This window comes from Mytilus galloprovincialis, chromosome 1 (assembly GCF_965363235.1).
Source record: "Mytilus galloprovincialis chromosome 1, xbMytGall1.hap1.1, whole genome shotgun sequence".
NCBI classification, from domain to species: domain Eukaryota; kingdom Metazoa; phylum Mollusca; class Bivalvia; order Mytilida; family Mytilidae; genus Mytilus; species Mytilus galloprovincialis.
This window is the reverse complement of record NC_134838.1, coordinates 131,910,904-131,930,311: the sequence shown is the minus strand read 5'-3', so window position 1 is coordinate 131,930,311 and position 19,408 is coordinate 131,910,904. Positions and strand designations below refer to the sequence as shown.

The 19,408-nt window shown below is 32.1% G+C and overlaps 1 protein-coding gene across 1 annotated transcript; it reads right to left on the bottom strand.

Annotated features, from left to right (window-relative positions):
- Positions 1 to 4,623: 4,623 nt before the first annotated feature.
- Positions 4,624 to 10,154, bottom strand: LOC143057857 (helicase POLQ-like). The gene is made up of 7 exons (XM_076231329.1): positions 9,937 to 10,154; positions 9,063 to 9,220; positions 7,789 to 7,887; positions 6,780 to 6,953; positions 6,138 to 6,251; positions 5,660 to 5,794; positions 4,624 to 5,019 (listed from the first exon to the last, which is right to left on the bottom strand). Exons 1-7 carry the CDS (start codon positions 10,118 to 10,120, stop codon positions 4,858 to 4,860), a joined length of 1,026 nt encoding a protein of 341 aa, XP_076087444.1. The 5' UTR covers positions 10,121 to 10,154; the 3' UTR covers positions 4,624 to 4,857.
- Between the last annotated feature and the right edge of the window lie 9,254 nt (positions 10,155 to 19,408).

The following is a 19,408-nucleotide window of genomic DNA, read 5'->3' as shown; positions in this document are numbered from 1 at the left end:
TTCAACAGGACATTGATTAATTCTTTTAATTATTTCATTTTTATTCAACTTTTAGTTCATCGTTATGAATTTATCATTTTAGATTTAGCTAAATCATTTTCATTATTTGTTTTGAAATCCTTAATATACGAAAGACGTTTAAATATTTTGAAGGTGACTGATAGACCCAATGGTTCGGCGGTATTCTATTGTTTATGTAATATATTTGTATTTTGGTAAACTATTATTAGACATGCCACTATAATAGATATTTACTTTCTTTCTTACATATTATTTCAGAGAGTTCCCTTCTGAAGGATCTAATTGAAATGTTTTTAAAGAAAGATTCAGGTAAGTTTTAAGTAATAGTATTTAAAATAGTTTCATAAACAGTAGCAATGTACATTATATTAAAATATGAGGTGGATTGCAAAAGAATAAGGTTCTCACCGGAGTCAAAACGACCTGAATGTAAGCACCGAAAAGCTACCCTACATCCTTCTTATAGTTAAATTCTTATAAGGTAAAAAAAAATGTAAAATAATGCTTTAGTTAACACATGGAAATGAATTCATGTTTTAAGATATACAAGATGAAAAAAAAAATGTTATATAAACATGAAAATCAAACTCGACATGTATTTTTCAAAAACTTGCGGATTGTCGGGCATTAGCATCATTGTATATCCTCATCCCTCCTCGATATGTTTATTTACTACGACTGACAAAAACCGATATTCTTTTTCAACCCTCAATTATGAATTAAAACAAAATTGAGTTCATTGAGGCCCGTATCACATAAAAAGTGATGTATACTTTTAATCTAATCTTTTTCTGTCAAAGTTTATAGACCCTTATTCAATGTTTGAATATGCAGCTTTTAAGAGTGTTTATAAAAATAGCGTTTAATAAATATTTTCGTAAGTCTATTATTATCTAAACATGCATATTTGAATGGTTTGACACTTGTAACTTTGGGGCCCTTTATAGCTTGTTGTTCAGTGTGAGCCAAGGTTCCGTGTTGAAGGCCGTGCATTGACCTATAATGGTTTACTTTTATAAATTGTTATTTGGATGGCGAGTTGTCTCATTGGCACTCACACCACATCTTACTATATTTATATTTAACTTTAATGTTAAACAATATAACTGACATATAAAACCTATTTCGTCTTTTAGTGGTAACTGCAACTTTGTTTAAATGACCAGAATTATGATAATTTATTAACTTAAATCTAATAGTGGAAGATATTAGCAAGCAAAATCGAGGGAATTGTGCAAATGATGATACATGCCTGAAAATTAGTTCAAAGCATCATTATAACGATTTGTACAATTATTTCCATAATATCTCCAACTATAGAATGGCAAGTTTGATATAATTTTAATCAGTCGTATTCCACTTAACAAATAACTTTTGGAGCAACCCGAAACCATTCCTCACAATAAAATCAAACGTTAAAACAATGTAAAACAATATCAAATAAAGGCAACAGTAGTATACAGCTGTTAGAAAGTCATGAATCGATTGAGAGAAACCAAATACCGGTTACAAACTGAAACCAAGGGGAACACATCAACTATAGGAGAAAAACAACGAAACAGCAGACACACCGAAGTGCAACTGAAACCTGATGGTAAAGTGAATGCCAACTAGAACTATTAGAAAAAAATCAAAGAAGCCTTCACAGATTTTTGTATTTACTTTTTGGTACTTTTATTTTATGATTTTGTCCGAGATCTTATTAACATTTAGCAATAATATGCATTATTTTTGTAGATAAAACCTGCGAACTGTTAAACAGGAAGACGATTCCTGCCTTTTCAGCTGTTTTAACTAAGCAAATATCACTCTCCACAAATAAGGTTGTCAAGTTCGACAAAGTCTTTACAAACATACAAAATGGCTACAGCCCCAGCACAGGTATTTTCACTGCACCTCTTGCTGGAGTTTATCAATTTTCATCAGTGATTATGAGTCAAAATGGAAAAACCTTGATTGCGAGTCTTTGGCACAATACTATTAAAATTGCCAGTATGTACACAACGTCTTCCACTTACCAAACAGGGTCACTCAGCATGGTATTGGATTTAAAGAAAGAGGATCAAGTAGTTGTAAAGTCTTATAGCAAAAGCCAATATTCCAGTAACATATTTTATAGTGACCCCAATCATTACAGCACATTTTCAGGCTATCTGATTGCTAAATAAATAAATTTAAATTCAGTTGATTTATTCTTTTTATTATCAGAAGAAGACCTCTTGGTATCTGGTTTGGTTATTGTTGAAGTCTATATTGCCATATGATAAATCCGGGTTACTACTCGCTCGGGTTATTAAAATTAAATATGGCTGGCCAGCTCGTACGAAAAATACAATTTTTCTACAGTAGGCCCTCAATGAATCGAGATAAAATCTCATGATCAGGTTTGTGTAAAAGGGTTTTCGCTTCGATCATTTTACTTTGGAAATCTTCAAGCTGTTGAGATTTTCCTAATTTAAGGGTGTTCAAAAATTGACCCTCTATCATGGTCATTCATCAAAGAAAAATTCGATGGCGTTCCAGGATTCTTTTGATCTTTCAAGCAGGATATTAAATCTCGTGAAAGCTGAAACGTTTGAATGGAAGTGAAACACTGCTACTACTCTCCGTCAAAATCACGAAGATGGTGCAAAAGGTCATATGTGACTAATAAAATTCCGATAAAAAATCCTTTGCGGGGTATTGGGAATAAACCAAAAATACTGATCAGTTGGCAAGTTTTCCATTTTTGCAAACTTTTTTTTTGAGCTTTTAGTAAGCGACGAATCTAGATTTGTAGAATGCAATTTTAGTGTGAAACTTTTCTTTGGTGTTGGTAGGGAAAGAAAATTTGGAGTTAAAATGGTATTATCAAAATCATCTTCACCACTACTAACCGTGTATGAAATAAGCCCCGCCTCCCTACTAACCTAATATGAAATATACTCAGTCTCCAGGCGGACGCTTTTAACCAATCATATTCCTAGAAATATATAGTAGGTAAGATAATTGTTGATGTTTGTGCTGTTCAGTCTTTCATTTGTTATTGCCTATTTGTTGAAATGACTATTTTGTTCCCCAAGCATATTGGTTAGATGAACACATGTAAATAATTTGATTGTTGCCAAAAATACATGTAAAGATATGCATGGACCGCTAAATCAATATCTTTTAACTTTTAATTAAAATAGCTACAGTGAATAAATAAGTCAATTCAACACCATTATAAAAAAATTGAATGGTTTAGAAACCTGTGTTTGTTGTTCATCTTATCTTTTCTCTTATGCTCCTCTGAATGAATGAGCACACAGCTTCGATAAATTCAGGTAAAATATCTTGTCTTCGCATATCCAACTCGCCCTTAAGCATTTGTTTTAACAGTCGTCAACTGCATACAACAGTAACTTAAATTTCTTCTTCTAGTAATTTTAATTGCAAATTGTCATATCTGAAATATGTTTCCTTAGAAATGTAGTAATCCAGTTAGTCAGTGGTTTATTCAGTTTGCAGTAAAAAGTAAAATCACCAGAGTATTGAACTCTGAGGAAATTTTAAAATGGCAAGTCCCTAATCAAATGGCAAAATCGAATGATTAAACACATCAAACGAATTGACCACAACTGTCATATTCCTGACATGGTACAGGCATTTTCTTATGTAGAAAATGGTAGAAAAAAACTGGTTTTATAGCTAGCTCAACAACTCACTTGTATGACAGTCGCATAAAATCCCATTATATTTACAATGATGTGTGAACAAAACAAACAGCCATAATATGTAAAAATGTAAAAAATAGGGGTACTGCAGTCAACCTTGTGTCATTATCTTAATCACTTTAAAAATTAAAATATATATAAAAAAAACAACAATTTAACCACAGCACAATAACACAATGACGGGATGTATAAGTACAGATCATATGTAGGTCATATGCAAAAAAGAAACACAAAAGGCATGAAGACAAATGTTACCAAAATTGAAATATGACATAGCTTCGCCTTAATTTTAAAATTTTACCAGATTTGTTCTAAAAATGGCATTAACAAATGGAGCACATAATACTTACCCTTCTAGAAAAGTTTCAACTAGATTATGTGATCCACTCTGATGTAACTATATCATAACAAAATCAATGTATGACTGACACAAATGATGCCCCAGCAGATGTATTATTTTAAAATACACATAGATGAGCATAGGAGCACTTAGTCTATGATTCCTTTCAGGAGGTGGTTATCTAGACACACTAAGCACCCCTTATGCAAGTATTTACCAGGTACTCAAAAACTGACAAAGCTCAATTATCTCCCAAAAGAACAAATATAAATCTAAATCTAAACTCTAAATACATGCCCACCTTCAATATATGTACAAACCGTGAGCAAACTGAAAACATCCTAGTATTCAAACTGTAGGAGGAGTTGTATGGAGAAGCTTCATACTATAATGGGATGGACTGACAGAGAGAGAGAAGGAAGGAAGGACAGAAGAATGGATGGATGGACAAGGATAAAACAATATGACCCTCCAATTTTCAGTTGTGGGGACATAAAAAGTTTTTTTTTGTATTGATCTATCCTATTTAACCTAAAGATAAATTAAAAAAATAACAGGACAAATAGAATTATGAGCCAGCATCTTAACTGAGCAAATACAGAATTATCAAGTAATAACACTTGACAGAAGGCAACCAATATAAAAAACTTTATAGATGTTAAATTAAAATTTTAATATAAACATTTATCAACTTCTGATTGCACTTTAAACTTCACAATATTTATGAACACATTTATATATATAGAAAAAGTTCTTTTCTCCAATTAAAATGGCACAGTTTTTCATTTAATCACTGTTATGTCATGTAACTGATTCCTGTGAAAAGTTTGCACCATCAGGGGTAGGAGGTAGAATGTCAGATTCCTGAGAACTAATCATTATCATGGAAACACTTCCTTCAGGTACATTTATAAGTTCTTCAACTTCTTCCCTCAATGCTTCTGCTTTTTCATTTAAAAGAACCTAAAACAAAATGTGAAAATCTGGTTAAAATAAAATTTGATTTCATTGTACGTGGCACACATAATTTACTAATACATGTACAATGACCACTATATATTTAAAAGTACAAATTAACACTGTGAACCAAGAAGAATGTCACTTCTGGTTTGGGAATCAAAATTATTGTTTATGTCTAGTTCAACGCAGTAGTATGAAGTGATTCGGGAATATATCATATTACATTTCACATGAGATATAAATACATGAGATGACATCTCAGTTATTTGTCTACAAATAAGGTAGAAAAGTTAGAAATGTGATGTTGATTTCATACTGCAAGAAAGCAATGTGTAATAAATTATCATTGTTTTATTATATTTTACATGGGACCATGAAATAGCCAAATAAAAAATATTCATTTACCGGTATATGGGTATGTGTATAAAACATGAGGTTAATGTGATTAACAAGAACGGAAAGATTCAAACGAACACTTTAAGATCTTTGAACTGTTTTTAAAAAGTGTCAGGCATTATTTTCTACAAAAACCACTTCTCTTCAAAATGTTCATCTAAAGTTAATTCATTACATAAGCTTAGATTTCAATGTATTAAAACTTGTAGCTCAACTCTATATGGAGTTTTTCTCCAGCACCATTTACCTTTGCAGAAGTGACAATCTGTATAGCAGCCTTCTTAGATATCTGTTTAATATTTTTAACAATGTCCACTGGGTCAGCATGTGCCACATGGGTTAATGTTTTATATCCACTGGAATGAAGCTGTTTGGCTCTTCCCTACAAAAGTTTCATTAATATATCATCTTATATTGAATCATTCGAAACAATGTTCTTAAAAAGTAGTTCACAACATATAAATTGAAATAATATGTTTATATTTTACACATCTTACTGCCATTATATCTATTAATGTGATATAACCATATGGTGCTTAGCGGCATCATCCTATTAAACAAAAAATGTTTTAATCAATCATACTATTTAACCATTGGAGTTCCATCACATAGACAAAATTGTATTTCAGATTGCAAATCAATCTTATGTATTCAACCAGTTCAAACTTTTTCAGAATCAAACATCTATTCCTCTCTCTAAAAACAATATATAAGCAAGAACTTACCAGTTTGACACCTGGAATTTCCATCAAGGGAATTAATTCTGTCGTGACACAATATGACAGTCTTTTTACAAAATTTCCTAGCAAATCTTGGTATGCCCAAAACTCTTCTAATTCCTATAAAATACATGTGTTTGTTTCAATATAAATTACTTTTTTACATAGTACAAAAGACTGCTCTTTAGTCGGGTTGTTGGCTCTATGACACATTCCCCATTTCCATTCTCAATTGTATCCTTTCATTGCCTTAAAGAGTAAAACTGTTATTGTTAATAAATTTCTTTTCCTTGGGTTTCAGCATAATTTATTATTTGCCCTCTCCTGTTTTATTTTTACCAAATTAATGATTGAAAATGAAAGTCAATACATTTATCTGATTATAAAGAATTTCATATAAAGCACAATTTCTGATTTGTTTTGACAGCTGAAGGATAGTTTTAATTTAATGATGATAGGACTCGTCTACTGCAGAAAACTTCCTGATGGTGTATAGGTTCATGAAATAGCACACGAAATTATGTTTCAAATTACTGAAAAGATATCTTTCAAAAACTTGAACAATCTTGACCAGATTTTTTAAAGACTTGACCAAACTTTCCCAATCATCTGATCTGAGTTTCAGTCTATCACATGTATGACTGTTACCTGACAAAAATGATAAACACAGGATGCAAAACCTGCTGCACTAGACAACAGATTCTGTATGAATCCTCTTGGCTGCTGAAACTTGTCGGCTACTTCCCATAAACTTTTCTGTTTCCATAACTCATACAACATCAGGGTGAGGTAGAAGCGATTTAATACAAAATCATTTACTTTCTGAAATATTAAAATAAACATTTGATAATAAGTCTGTATTATCACCTCAAGAATAGACTTATAAATTAATGAAACTGAGTAGACTAATCTGGTTTTGTTAAGATTTTATCAAAATTAATGAAATCTATCATTAAAGCTTTGAGCGTATATTTTAACAACACTTTGCAATTCAGAGAAAACAATGCTTCAGCTCTTTTACTAAATTAAAGCTATAAGCAATATTTCAATATTCACATTTTAATAAGTGAGAGTAATTATTCATGATAATACTTTCAATCCTAAAACCATGCTAACTAATACAGTCATGTCTTTTAAAAACCATAAGTGCTTATGAAACATGTTTTATGAATCCCTGATATCAGTAAACTATTGTACAAATACATATTTGAAAACCAACGAATAAGCATTTAAAGCTTATTTTCCCTTTAAAAGAGGATTTTAAATTAGTGGATTGAGAATAAAGTATTCAAATATTTTGATAACATTTAAAAAACATCCACAACAAGAATGTGGCCCCAGTACATTGATGCCCCATCCACACTATCATTCTCTATGTTCAGTGGACCGTGAAAATGGGGGAAAATTTCTAATTTGGCATTAAAATTAATAAAATCATATCATAAGGAACATGTGTACTAAGTTTCAAGTTGATTGGACTTCAGCTTCATCAAACACTACCTTGACCAAAAACTTTAACCTGAAGTGGAACAGACGGACGGACAAAGGGATGAACAGACAAAAAGACAGATGGAATGACAGACAGACCAGAAAACATAATGCCCATAAATGGGGCATGAAAATATTTTCCTTAGACTGCATAGATTTCCTATCTTACCTGTCTAGAACATTGTCCAGAAGCTCTCATGGCTATGTAACTCTCAGGCACACCTATTAATGATGCTGCTTTCAATTCTATGGTATCTAAAGCTGACAGCTAAAAATAAGAAAATATTTAGAAAGTAACTTGTATAATCCTGACAGCTAACATGAAGCTAAAGTAATGCTTAATTTTTTTTTTAAAAAAAGGTTTTATTTCATCTGTTCTGTATTTTCATGAAAATTCAAATATCAGAGTCAAATCCCTATTGTAAAACTGTGAACTCTCAGGGGACAAAAGCTGCTATTTGGGCTTTTAAATATATTGGATAGATTCTGGTAGCTAAATTTCAACAGAATATGTTCAGTAAAATTGTTTCTCTTACAAACAAACTTCTCACTAACAAATACAGTAAATTGCAAAACTTTGTTAGGTGAGGAGATGTCAGGTATTTAAATGAATGATGTATAAAGTTACAATTCTTCTTGAGCACAGTTTAGGGTAAAGAGGTCTATCCTATAGTATTGTGTCTATTTTGTTTAAAATCAACACAAGCAACTTGTATTGCTTATGGACATGAAAACAAAATACATAATTACTGTATGGTGAGGCTTAAACAAACAGTACAACTCACTACTGCTTGATCTGATATCACCAATAATATATATAAATCAAAACTCGTAATTTAAAATAATAATCATTAAAATTAATCATAACAGAACTTAGGGAAATTTTATCACTGAAAAATAGTACCTATTTAACATGAACTTTGTTCAATCATTTTCTATGTTCAGTGGACCAAGAAATTGGGGTCAAAACTATAATATGGCATTAAAATTAGAAAGATCATATCATGGGGAACATGTGTACTAAGTTTAAAGTTGATTGGACTTCAACTTCATCAAGAACTACCTTGACCAAAAACTTTAACCTGAAGCAGGACAGACAGACGAACAGACAGATCAGAAAACATAATACCCCATTACTATCATAGGTGGGGCATACAAAAAGATAGTACACATAAATATTCTAAGATCATTAAATTATCAATTTCAATAAATTTCAATAAGTGGTTATAGAAGAGTTGTGGATACAAAATGGTGTACACTTAAAATAATATACCAGCATAGTCCTGTTACAATGGCACATCCCTCTGCCCCTGACAACCTTTTTTAATATAAAAGTTCCAAATTGAGTTGCTGATATACCCAACCAACATAAGTTTACCCCTGAACATTCAAACTATGAAGCAAATACACCACTAATTTCTGTATAATTCATATATTATATACCTGCTGGAAATAAATAATCCATGATGGTTTGACCATATCTACCATATCATATGGAGTGACAAGAAACAAGAGGTGTATATAGGTAGCCAGTACCAGGGACTCCTCGCCTTTCTTCAAATCATTATAAAGTTGTGAGGCATTGTCAATATCTACAGAGCCTGCAAGAAAAATATATACATACATAAAGATAATTTTATGAATAATTTGTTATTTTCAGGAACTTATAATAAGTGTTATATAATTATTTAATATCATTTGAGGTGACTTACACATCTATTGGGCCAGGTGTATTCATATATAACATATATTATATGTTTATAATCTGTATCTATTTACACATATGCATGTTACAATAATAATAGTTTACTTACTAACATATATTTACAGACTATTTTGAAAGTATTGACAAAGTTTTGGCGTCTGTTTATTTTCAATTTATGAGTTTGACTGTTCCTCTGGTATCTTTTTCCCTTTTTTTTAAAGTCTTTTTATAAACAAAGCATTTATTCAATACTACTAATTTTACGTTTTCAGACCAAACAACACATTTTTTTAAAAGGTTAGTGAGAAATAAATTGTTGAAGGATAAAGTTACTTTTGCAGCACGCTAGATTTACATTTGCTGCCTCGACTCTGCTCTAAACAGGAGTAAAAGCTCGCTAAAGCTCCCATTACACCTATTTCTCAGTGTCGTACAAATACAGCTGATATTTTTTAACATGTTTAAAGACACGAAACGGTTATTGTCTTATAAACATTTTAAAGGTGATGAATGAAAATAGACAGCAATAATATTAATAGACTTCATAGCATTTTTACAATTATTTTTTGCTTTTTCCTTTATAAGACAGAGAGAAATAATCTTATAATATACCTTTGAAAGTAGCTCTTCCCAGAGGTGTTACATCCAAATGAAAATCATCACAATCTTCATCTGCTTGAGACAGTGACCTTTTCTGGAGAACTAAACCAAGTTCAATTAACTTCTGAAGTGAATCTTTGGTTACAATAGTAACATCACATGTAGTTCCTTGAGTGGATAACAAAGTTTTTCTCATAAATTCATACACATCAGAAGTGGTCTTAGTAACCTGGAAGAATAAATGTAGAAACATGTTAAACCAGATGATTACGTCTTCATTTTATTCAGGTTAAATCAGTAAAGAATATTTTTCATAATAATTGTGAGTTCACATTAGATTGGCTTTTATTTCTATTCTTTTTCATTTAAAATATTAACTATTGTATAGTAGGAAATATTAAGTGTCCGACATATCCAAAAAGCTACCACAAATTACATCTGTCATGTTGCTTATCAACTTTGAATAGTTCTGACTAAAGTGTGGCAAAAATATTTGTTCAATTCAGCACGTTGAAATACCAAAGTATTTGACAAGAGGAAGATGATGTCCAACATGATTCATGCAGAAAGAGCTCACACTATCAAGCTGATGAGCAAGTATGAAGTCATTCTCTTCATAAACCTAATCATATTGCCTACAATTATAACCAACGTACCTGCAACCCTATGACAGAAAGTATGAGACTACGGATTCCCTTTCCTCCATCATACATTAGACTACTGTAACACATCTCGTTTGGTCCAGATATCAATTCTTGTACCTTAATAACAAAAATGTTACTTAATTTAAGAATTGAATGCTTCTTTTTTTAAATATATTGGGGTGTTAAAGTGTTGACCAAAGTACATTTTGTATATAGTGCAGAAGCCCTTCATTCTTAAAATGCATGATTTTCATCAAGTTTTTCTTTTATTTACCTGTGCAGTTTATCGTGGAAGCACGCATCATTATGCATGTTACATTTCATTTTGAAATGAAGGTTGATTTCAAAATGACGCGAGATTGCTGTATGGCAATCAAAATAATGTATTATAATGAAACATACATGTAATGTTTATAAAAATTCATAAGGGTTCCGCGGAACCCAGTGTCTCGCCTACTTTTGCTGTAAATCGCAGGCTGAACAAAAAAAAAAGGAAAAAAATCAATAAAAATATTCCTTTTGATTGTAAGAAGCTTCTATCCAAAGTTTGGTAAAAATCCAGGATAGTTTATGAATCTAATAATGTTATTCAAATTTTAACTGCAGACTGTATGTAATGTTAACTAGAAGAAAAAAAGTCCATTTATAAGAAAAATACACAGGTACAAAATTTGAACAAAATTTCCTTCTATATACTAGCTTTTGATCATAAACAAGCTTCTGTCCAGGTTTGGTACACATTAAAAATAGTATAAGAAAGCTATTAAAGTTTTAAAAACTTTAACCACAGACTGAAAGTAATGATTTCCCGCAGAAAAACTATGTCCATTTATAAGTAAAATACGGCAAAAATGGAATTTTATTTTTACAAAACTTACTTCTGGATACTATCTTATGATCATAAACAAGCTTCTGTCCAAGTTTGGTAGAAATCCAGTGTAGTTTAAGAAAGTTATTAAAATTTCAAAAACTTTAAACCGCACAGAGTGAATATTTGTTGACGCTGCCGACGACGACGGAATGTAGGACTAAAGTCGAAGGCTCGACACAAATGAATTATTCATCCTCATTTTCAGAAACAAACTAGCTTTTGCAATTAAATTGAATAAGCTGCATACAGATAATAAACATTGGTTACAATGATGTGCACAAAACTAAGGGGTCTTGTGACCATCAACCATGTGCCTTCTACAATCAAATGCAAAATGCTATCACCAAAAATCCATTAAAATAGATCTATATTCTAAAACTCTAATTTAACAGAGATTTATCTACTATAGTCAAACATCATTTATCTAAAACATAAAACATTCTTTTCAGCTGGTTTAATTATTGCCAACCCTATGATAGTTTTCCATAGATTCACCTGCAAGTTACCTGTCGATTTAAACTTTTGGCAGTTTTATTGTCCCATCTAACAAATACAACAGGTATTGTTTTCTGTATAGTTTATTCACCAGGACCTTTAAATTTCTTCTTTGTGTAACACGTGTCTGAATTATCCTTTCAAAGTGTTATGAATCTTTCAATCACTATTTTATGATATATTTTTCTGTTTTTAGGTTTGCATATCAGTAGTCAAAGTGAATTAGACATAGTTCTGTGGGGTTTTTTTTTTAAAATTAGTGGTATATAAGTCTACATTATTTAACTGAAGTCTAATAAGATGACTCAACTTTTCCTCTTATTCTCCCTCTATTTTTGAAACCTGCATACCAAATGAAAGGGCATTTGCTCCCCTTGAACAATATTTGGCCCCTTCCCTGTCATTTCCCTTTAAATTAGTTCGAGATTAGTACTCTGACGTCCAACGGCAAAATGCCGAAATCGATGGGTCACTGTGAAAACTGTTAAAATATGGAAAAATAAAGGTTGGCAGGTAGGTGAAACTTACATAAATGAAGAGATAAATGAAAAATGAACAGATTGGTGCCCGATTTATATAACTCCATGGCCGTCAGTCGGCATCAGAAGCGGCGAAGCAGCGCATCTATTTTGGGTGGTCAAATATCCACTTTTTGATATGGGACGAGCTCTGACGTCCCACGGCCCCAGCTTGTCTGGTAAAACAGCCGTTGGACGTCAGAGTAATCTCGGACTACTTTTAAATTTGCTCAAAAGTCATAGTCCATTTACAGAAACGGCTGATTTGTGATTTTACCATCTTAACTGCAATTTTCATATTGAACACATTTGACCATTCAGTATGAATTCCCATGTATTTTTGTCTTATATGAAGGAGGTTTTAGGTCATGTTTTCCTAAACACCTTATTGCTATTTGTCTGTCTGGATTGTTAAAACCACAAAATCAAATATCGATGAATATGCAAGTTTTCAACAATCCAGGAGAATTGACATCCACGAAAAATATAGGAATCCACAGTAAGATTTAGGTTTTGATAAATTTTGGAAATGACATTAGGAAGTTATAAAACTTTATTCTTTGAATGAGGGGGAGGACAGGGGGGTACCCTTCTCCCTTCTCCCACCCCTCTTCTCCTTTCTCCTACCCCCGTTCTCGTTTCTCCCATTAGAATAAAACATCTCCTTTTGAGATATTTTTTCTTGAAATATTAGAAATTTTGTTAAAAGTAGAGATATTTTATTTTTTCTCCTTTCTCCACTTTTTCTCCTTTCCCCCAGCCTTCCTCTCCTTTCTCCTACCTACTTTCTCCTTTCTCCCACCCCTTTCTCCTTTCTCCTACCCCCTTTCTCCCTTACCCCTGTCCTCCCCCTCTTGAATATGTTTCAAGCATATTACATGCATGCTCAGCACCGCTTTTTATCAGGAATTTTATAATTTATGTCTTAAAATTCGGGTTTTTTCTATTTTAAAAATAGGTAGATTTTCAAGTTAATGAGAAAAATGCTTTGTTCACTAATTCAGCAATGCTTTAACTGTTGTGAATGTGAGCTCCCTTCGGCTATTATTAGAATCTAGATTTACATCATTCATTTTCAATGTAAGAGTTCTCCTTTCATTCAAAAGGTAAATTTCCATGTTTGCTGGTCACTTGACTAGAAACTGCATTCAGTGATATTGTTTGTCTCAATTTACGCCTGAATTTCAGATTTTTCCGAATTACCAATCACTAAAATAAATGTTATTTAATACGTATTAAATACATGTAGCATTGTATGTAACTATCATATTCATGTTTTTATTTGACATTATGAAAGTACTATTGAGATCCAGGATTCTGACTTGAATAAACAGTGTTTGTAACACACATGGTTTTATCCGTTTCTTTCCCTTCCCTTAAAAGTATCTTTCAGTTTGAAACTACCTGACAATCATACTGAGTTCACACCTAATTTGAATTGGATTGACATTAACTAATTTGAATTAGTTTAATTCACATTTGAAACGGTTTACATTAACAAACACATAGTTCAAATGCGAATCGAATGCAAGTGAATTGTTTGTCTATCTATGGTCAACATGTTGGGGTATGACTATACCGCTTTTACCAATTTTAAGAAACATTGTTGAATTTTATTTATGGAAGCTTACTTTTCATTTATATAAATTTAAGATTAATATTTCTGAGGTTATGGATTGTCTCTACTTATAAAAGGGGAGGATTCCAAGTTATTTAATATATTTAATTAAATTGTATTCAGGCGCATAGCTCCCTATATATGCCAACACGCAACTGCGTGCATATCAATTCAGCATGCAAATAAAATGTCAAAATAAAAATTTATAGCATTCGGCATGCAAAAAAAAATGTCAAAATAAAAATTTATAGCATTCAGTATGCAAAAAAAAAAATATCAAAATAAAAATTTAAAGGAAACACAAATATGTTGTTTATAATAAAAAAATCATTTGAAAATTGTATGTTTTTCGAATATCATAAAAACAGTTGTGAAAATGAATAATCAGTCCCTTGCTTTAATGAAAAATCTTGCTTCACTAGTGCAGAAAATGAATAATTTGTCCTCTTAGATTACAAAAATAAATAACCGATCAAAAACAAATCCACCTGCCCCTCCCCCAGAATATCAAATGGTCGACCCCTAAGTCTATAGGATTTTTTTCTGCGACAAGTGCCTCAAACCATGTATTAAGATTTTTGGATAAAGGACCACAATAGGTAAAAGTCCAATTTAATATTAAATGTTTTAAGTTCTTAGACTACATTCATTCTGTGTCAGAAACCTATTCTGTTTTGACTATTTGATCACAATCCAAATTCAGAGCTGTATCAGGCTTTAATGTTGTGTCCATACTTGCCCCAACTGTTCAGGGTTCGGCCTCTGCTGTAGTATCAAGCTGCGCCCTGTGGAGCATCTGGTTTATTTGAAGGGAAGATGTTCCCGACCTGTTTATTAGTGGAATTGTGAATCAGGCCATTTCTCTTCTCAATTGTATTAATGTATACTTTTCATGTTGGGACAGTTTCCCTCATTTTGAAGGCTGTATGGTTGCCTATAATTGCTTTGTCATTTGAACATTTGTGGGTAGTTGTCTTATTGGCAATCTTATTACATATTTTAATTTTTATACATATCCATCCTTCAGAAAAGTTGTTCCAAATGTAATGAATCCCCTCCAGGCTTGCCTTTATCTTCATTGGAACAATTTCTGGGATACGATTGCTTTCAAGCAATCTGTAGACTTATACTGGTGGCTCAGAGCATTGCCCTCACGTCAATCGTTTTATTCTAAACATTAAGGAACATCTCAGATTCTTATGATTGTCTTGCTTTAAAGGTAAAAACAAACAAAGGGATTGAAGTTTAACAACTTTCCTATAATGTTCTTTTCATAATCTTCATGTTTGATAATTCCCTTGACTTATATGCGTGTTTTTAACAACACGGAAAATCAGAATTACGCAGTATTTATATTTAGTGTTTTTCTAAATTTAGAAACACGTTAGAGGGAATTCCCAGTTTGATAAAATGCGAGAGTTCTCTGAATTCCGATAAATCTATTTCTGTCATATAAGAACTGAAGTGGAGTTTTTCATATATTTTACCTTTATGAAACTGATATTTGAGATTGTACTTCCATAAAGAAATAGAGAACTATCTAGGTCGTTTAATAAACACAAGTACACACCCGTGATATCGCGGGTCCGTGACTGAATTAAAGTATATAACAATGCCTAAGCCTTATTTTAGTAATTGGTATTGTCATCTGATAAAGTTATGTCGATTAAAAGATACACAGTTTTCTCTGCTTTCAAATCTTTCTGTTTGAACCCGTCGACCTGGAATTAATTAACTTATCAATTATTGGAAATATTAATTATTTGGAAAACAAAAGGTCCAGGCTATCCAGGAATGGGGTATTTTTTAATCAACAGCATTGTCCTATATTAGTTATCTTAGAAAGTCTTGCTGATAGCTGAATAAAGCTACAATAGGGAACAATTTGACAATGATTGAATTTAATAGTGTCAGCCCTTTGATTATGACCCGTGTATATAGCAAAATCCTAAATACACCGTTTGGTGGTGCGCCTGTCAAATGCGGAACGTACAGATAAGGTAATAGCTAACATGTGAATATACTATTGGTATCGGTATCGGATTAGACCCGGAACTTGTTAATTATTGGCAATATCAATTATGTGGAAAACAAAAGGGTCTGAAGTGGTGTAATTTTTAATCTACACCATTGTCCTATATTAGTTATATATAGAGTTGAATTCTTTGATTTGTCGTTTTTACCCGATGACGGCTGACAAATTGGACCTCGTAATTTTAGTATTATAGATTTAATATACGTTCTTGCTTCAGGTTTTTTTTGGAAATTATGCGCATGCGTATAGTTTTCTTGACTTTGAGGGGTTTTAATTAATTTTAAACTCATGGGATCTTTTCTATGTATGTCTGCTATTGAAGGTTATTATTGTTGCATAATTTTAAATCATACATGTATGCATCATTTAAATGAAAATAAATATAGTCCACATCGTAGAAAACCCCTTCAGGCAAAATGGAGTCTTCCATATTATTGTTTCCAATTGTCTCCCTTCTGGAAGTAACTTCCGTGAATTCTGAATTAAAACAATACGTCGAGTATTAGCTCGTTCTGTCAATAAAGTGTATTATATTAAAAATGATCGAAATTTAAACCGATAAATGTGTACGGAAAGGAGTCATGATCACTGACCGAAAGGAAATTAAATATTTAAAGAGTTAGGAATGGGGTTCCTCCTAGAATTAACGTAGGAAAATAGGTGATAAGATACGAAGTGAAATACCTTCTCTCACTCTGAGTCTCAGTGACTGCTGTGGAAAGTAAACTTGGAATTGATAGTACAAAAATAAAACACAATAGGCCTAATCGCATTGTTCATACACTTTTATCCGGGATTGGCTATTTTGTAACTATTTTACATGTGCAGTTGAATTAGTTTTGAAAATAATATTATCCAGCTACATGTATACATGTACATGTGTCAACGAAACAATGGCAATCGTATCCGTCAGAGCAATCTGCTCTTTGATTTTTTTGGGGGGAGGGTTCCAAACCTGTTGTTTATAAGTTGCAAATCAGGCCATTACATTAATTGTTGCTTACTTAACATGTCTAGACTGTTTTTTTCTCACTTATTAAGGCTGTATGGTTGCCTATAATTACTTTGTTATTTTAACCTCTGGAAAGCTGTCTCATTGGAAATTATACCACATATATACAGATTTTTATATGGATTGTAGACCTGAAAAAGATTTTCAAAGTTGAATATGCTGCAAACTTCAAACAACCTACTACTTATTTACCATGCATGTCTATCATGAAACTTTTGATCAGAACTATATATAAGTGATTTCACCATTTCTTCATATGTGTACCACTATCAATCAACAGAACAAATGCAAATTATTTTTTTAATATTTGCATATGGTTTCCTTTAATTTCTCACATCTATTTTATTTGAATTTAGGGAAATAAGTATTATGTATATAAACAAATCTCATGTCGATATATAACATGTACAACAATCAAACATCAACCCACACCAAACTGGCTGTAGTTGAAAAACATCAAAAGGGAAAATACAGTGAAATCTGGAGAATTTATATTATCACATATACATGCATTTGAAATATATTTAAAATATTTTTTTCAAATTTTTTAGTTTTAGGTTCCACCTAGCTACCATATTAGAAAACTGGGATTTAAATGCTAGTCTATTAGAGGGATATTTCCAGTGGCGAATCCAGAAATTTTCATAAGTGTGGGCCCACTGACTGCCTAAGAGAGGGCCCACTCTGATCATGCTCCAGTGGTCCTCTAAATAATCAACCATATTTTTCCAGACAGGGGGGGGGGGGGGCTCTTAATTCGCCTTTGATTTCATTGGTTGTAATTTTATTTTATCATGAATTAGATTTGAACAGGACTTGGGGAATGAAGGTAAAGACTGAATGTCAGTTTTAGTCTTATATATGTACTTTAATTTTAGTCTTACATGTATTTATGTGTACATATATCACTGATTCAGTGGCGATGGTGAATAGCTATATATAGACACTGACAAGTCTTGGATAACATTTTATAGTTTTGAATGTTTCTTCATCAGTTTACTAAAATTAGGTGGAGGTATGTTTTTATTTCCAAAGAGGGAACTCATGCTCAACCTATATCAGTTTGTGCATGAAGCGATTGATGGTTGCCAGACACTGAATGATTATACCTCAAATTTGTGAAAGTTTTAACCTATGCATATATACTTTAAATACGATAAAAAAAAATCATGTCTTTTTCAGGACTTCTGATCCAACCATGTAGAATGGCATGTTATTGAGATATGGTTCTGGTTGATGGATGTTCACGAAGGACCTGTAGTACAAAGTATATCACTGGATTGAGCTCTCTGTCTAAGTGTATTATTAAAGTGCTTTGCTTTGAGCTCGGTTCATTGTTATGCAATTCATTCTTTGTGAAGTAAAGATTTTACAGACAACTCTCATGTACAAGGATGTCTCCATGTATTATCATTTCTATGTACAATGTAAGTAACAGGGAGATAAAAGCATTTTATTTTTTGTTTGAACCAAACATTATTTGTCCATTGACCAAATTTGTTTTGCTTTCACCAGCTTTGAAGGAGATATTATCAAAGAATTGATAGAAAACAGCACAGAAGCTTACTTTCTAGCTCATCAGGCCCAAGCATCATGTTAGGCATTGTCATTACTAAAATCCAATAAATTTCTTCTAATCTGAGGATCAATTCAACATTTTAAAGTGTTTTACTAATGATACTGACAAGCCACCACAAAGATATACTGAGTGCCAATGAAAACGCAACACTTTTGTTTTTCAAAAAAGTCTGATAATTTTTATTATACGACCGCAAAATTTGAAAAAATTTTCGTCGTATATTGCTATCACGTTGGCGTCGTCGTCGTCGTCCGAATACTTTTAGTTTTCGCACTCTAACTTTAGTAAAAGTGAATGGAAATCTATGAAATTTTAACACAAGGTTTATGACCACAAAAGGAAGGTTGGTATTGATTTTGGGAGTTTTGGTCCCAACATTTTAGGAATTAGGGTCCAAAAAGGGCCCAAATAAGCATTTTCTTGGTTTTCGCACTATAACTTTAGTTTAAGTTAATAGAAATCTATGAAATTTTGACACAAGGTTTATGACCACAAAAGAACGGTTGGGATTGATTTTGGGAGTTTTGGTTTCAACAGTTTAGGAATTAGGGGCCAAAAAAGGGCCCAAATAAGCGTTATTCTTGGTTTTCGCACAATAACTTTAGTTTAAGTAAATAGAAATCTATGAAATTTAAACACAAGGTTTATGACCATAAAAGGAAGGTTGGTATTGATTTTGGGAGTTTTGGTCCCAACAGAATAAGGGAAAGGG

Excerpts from the sequence above, each read along its gene's own strand:
- LOC143057857 (XM_076231329.1), bottom strand. The coding sequence starts at position 10,120 with ATGAGAAAAACTTTGTTATCCACTCAAGGAACTACATGTGATGTTACT. Across the intron at positions 6,954-7,788 it reads CTGGACAATGTTCTAGACAG|AAAGTAAATGATTTTGTATT; the intron begins GTAAGATAGGAA and ends TTAATATTTCAG. Across the intron at positions 6,252-6,779 it reads GTGTTTATCATTTTTGTCAG|GAATTAGAAGAGTTTTGGGC; the intron begins GTAACAGTCATA and ends TGTATTTTATAG.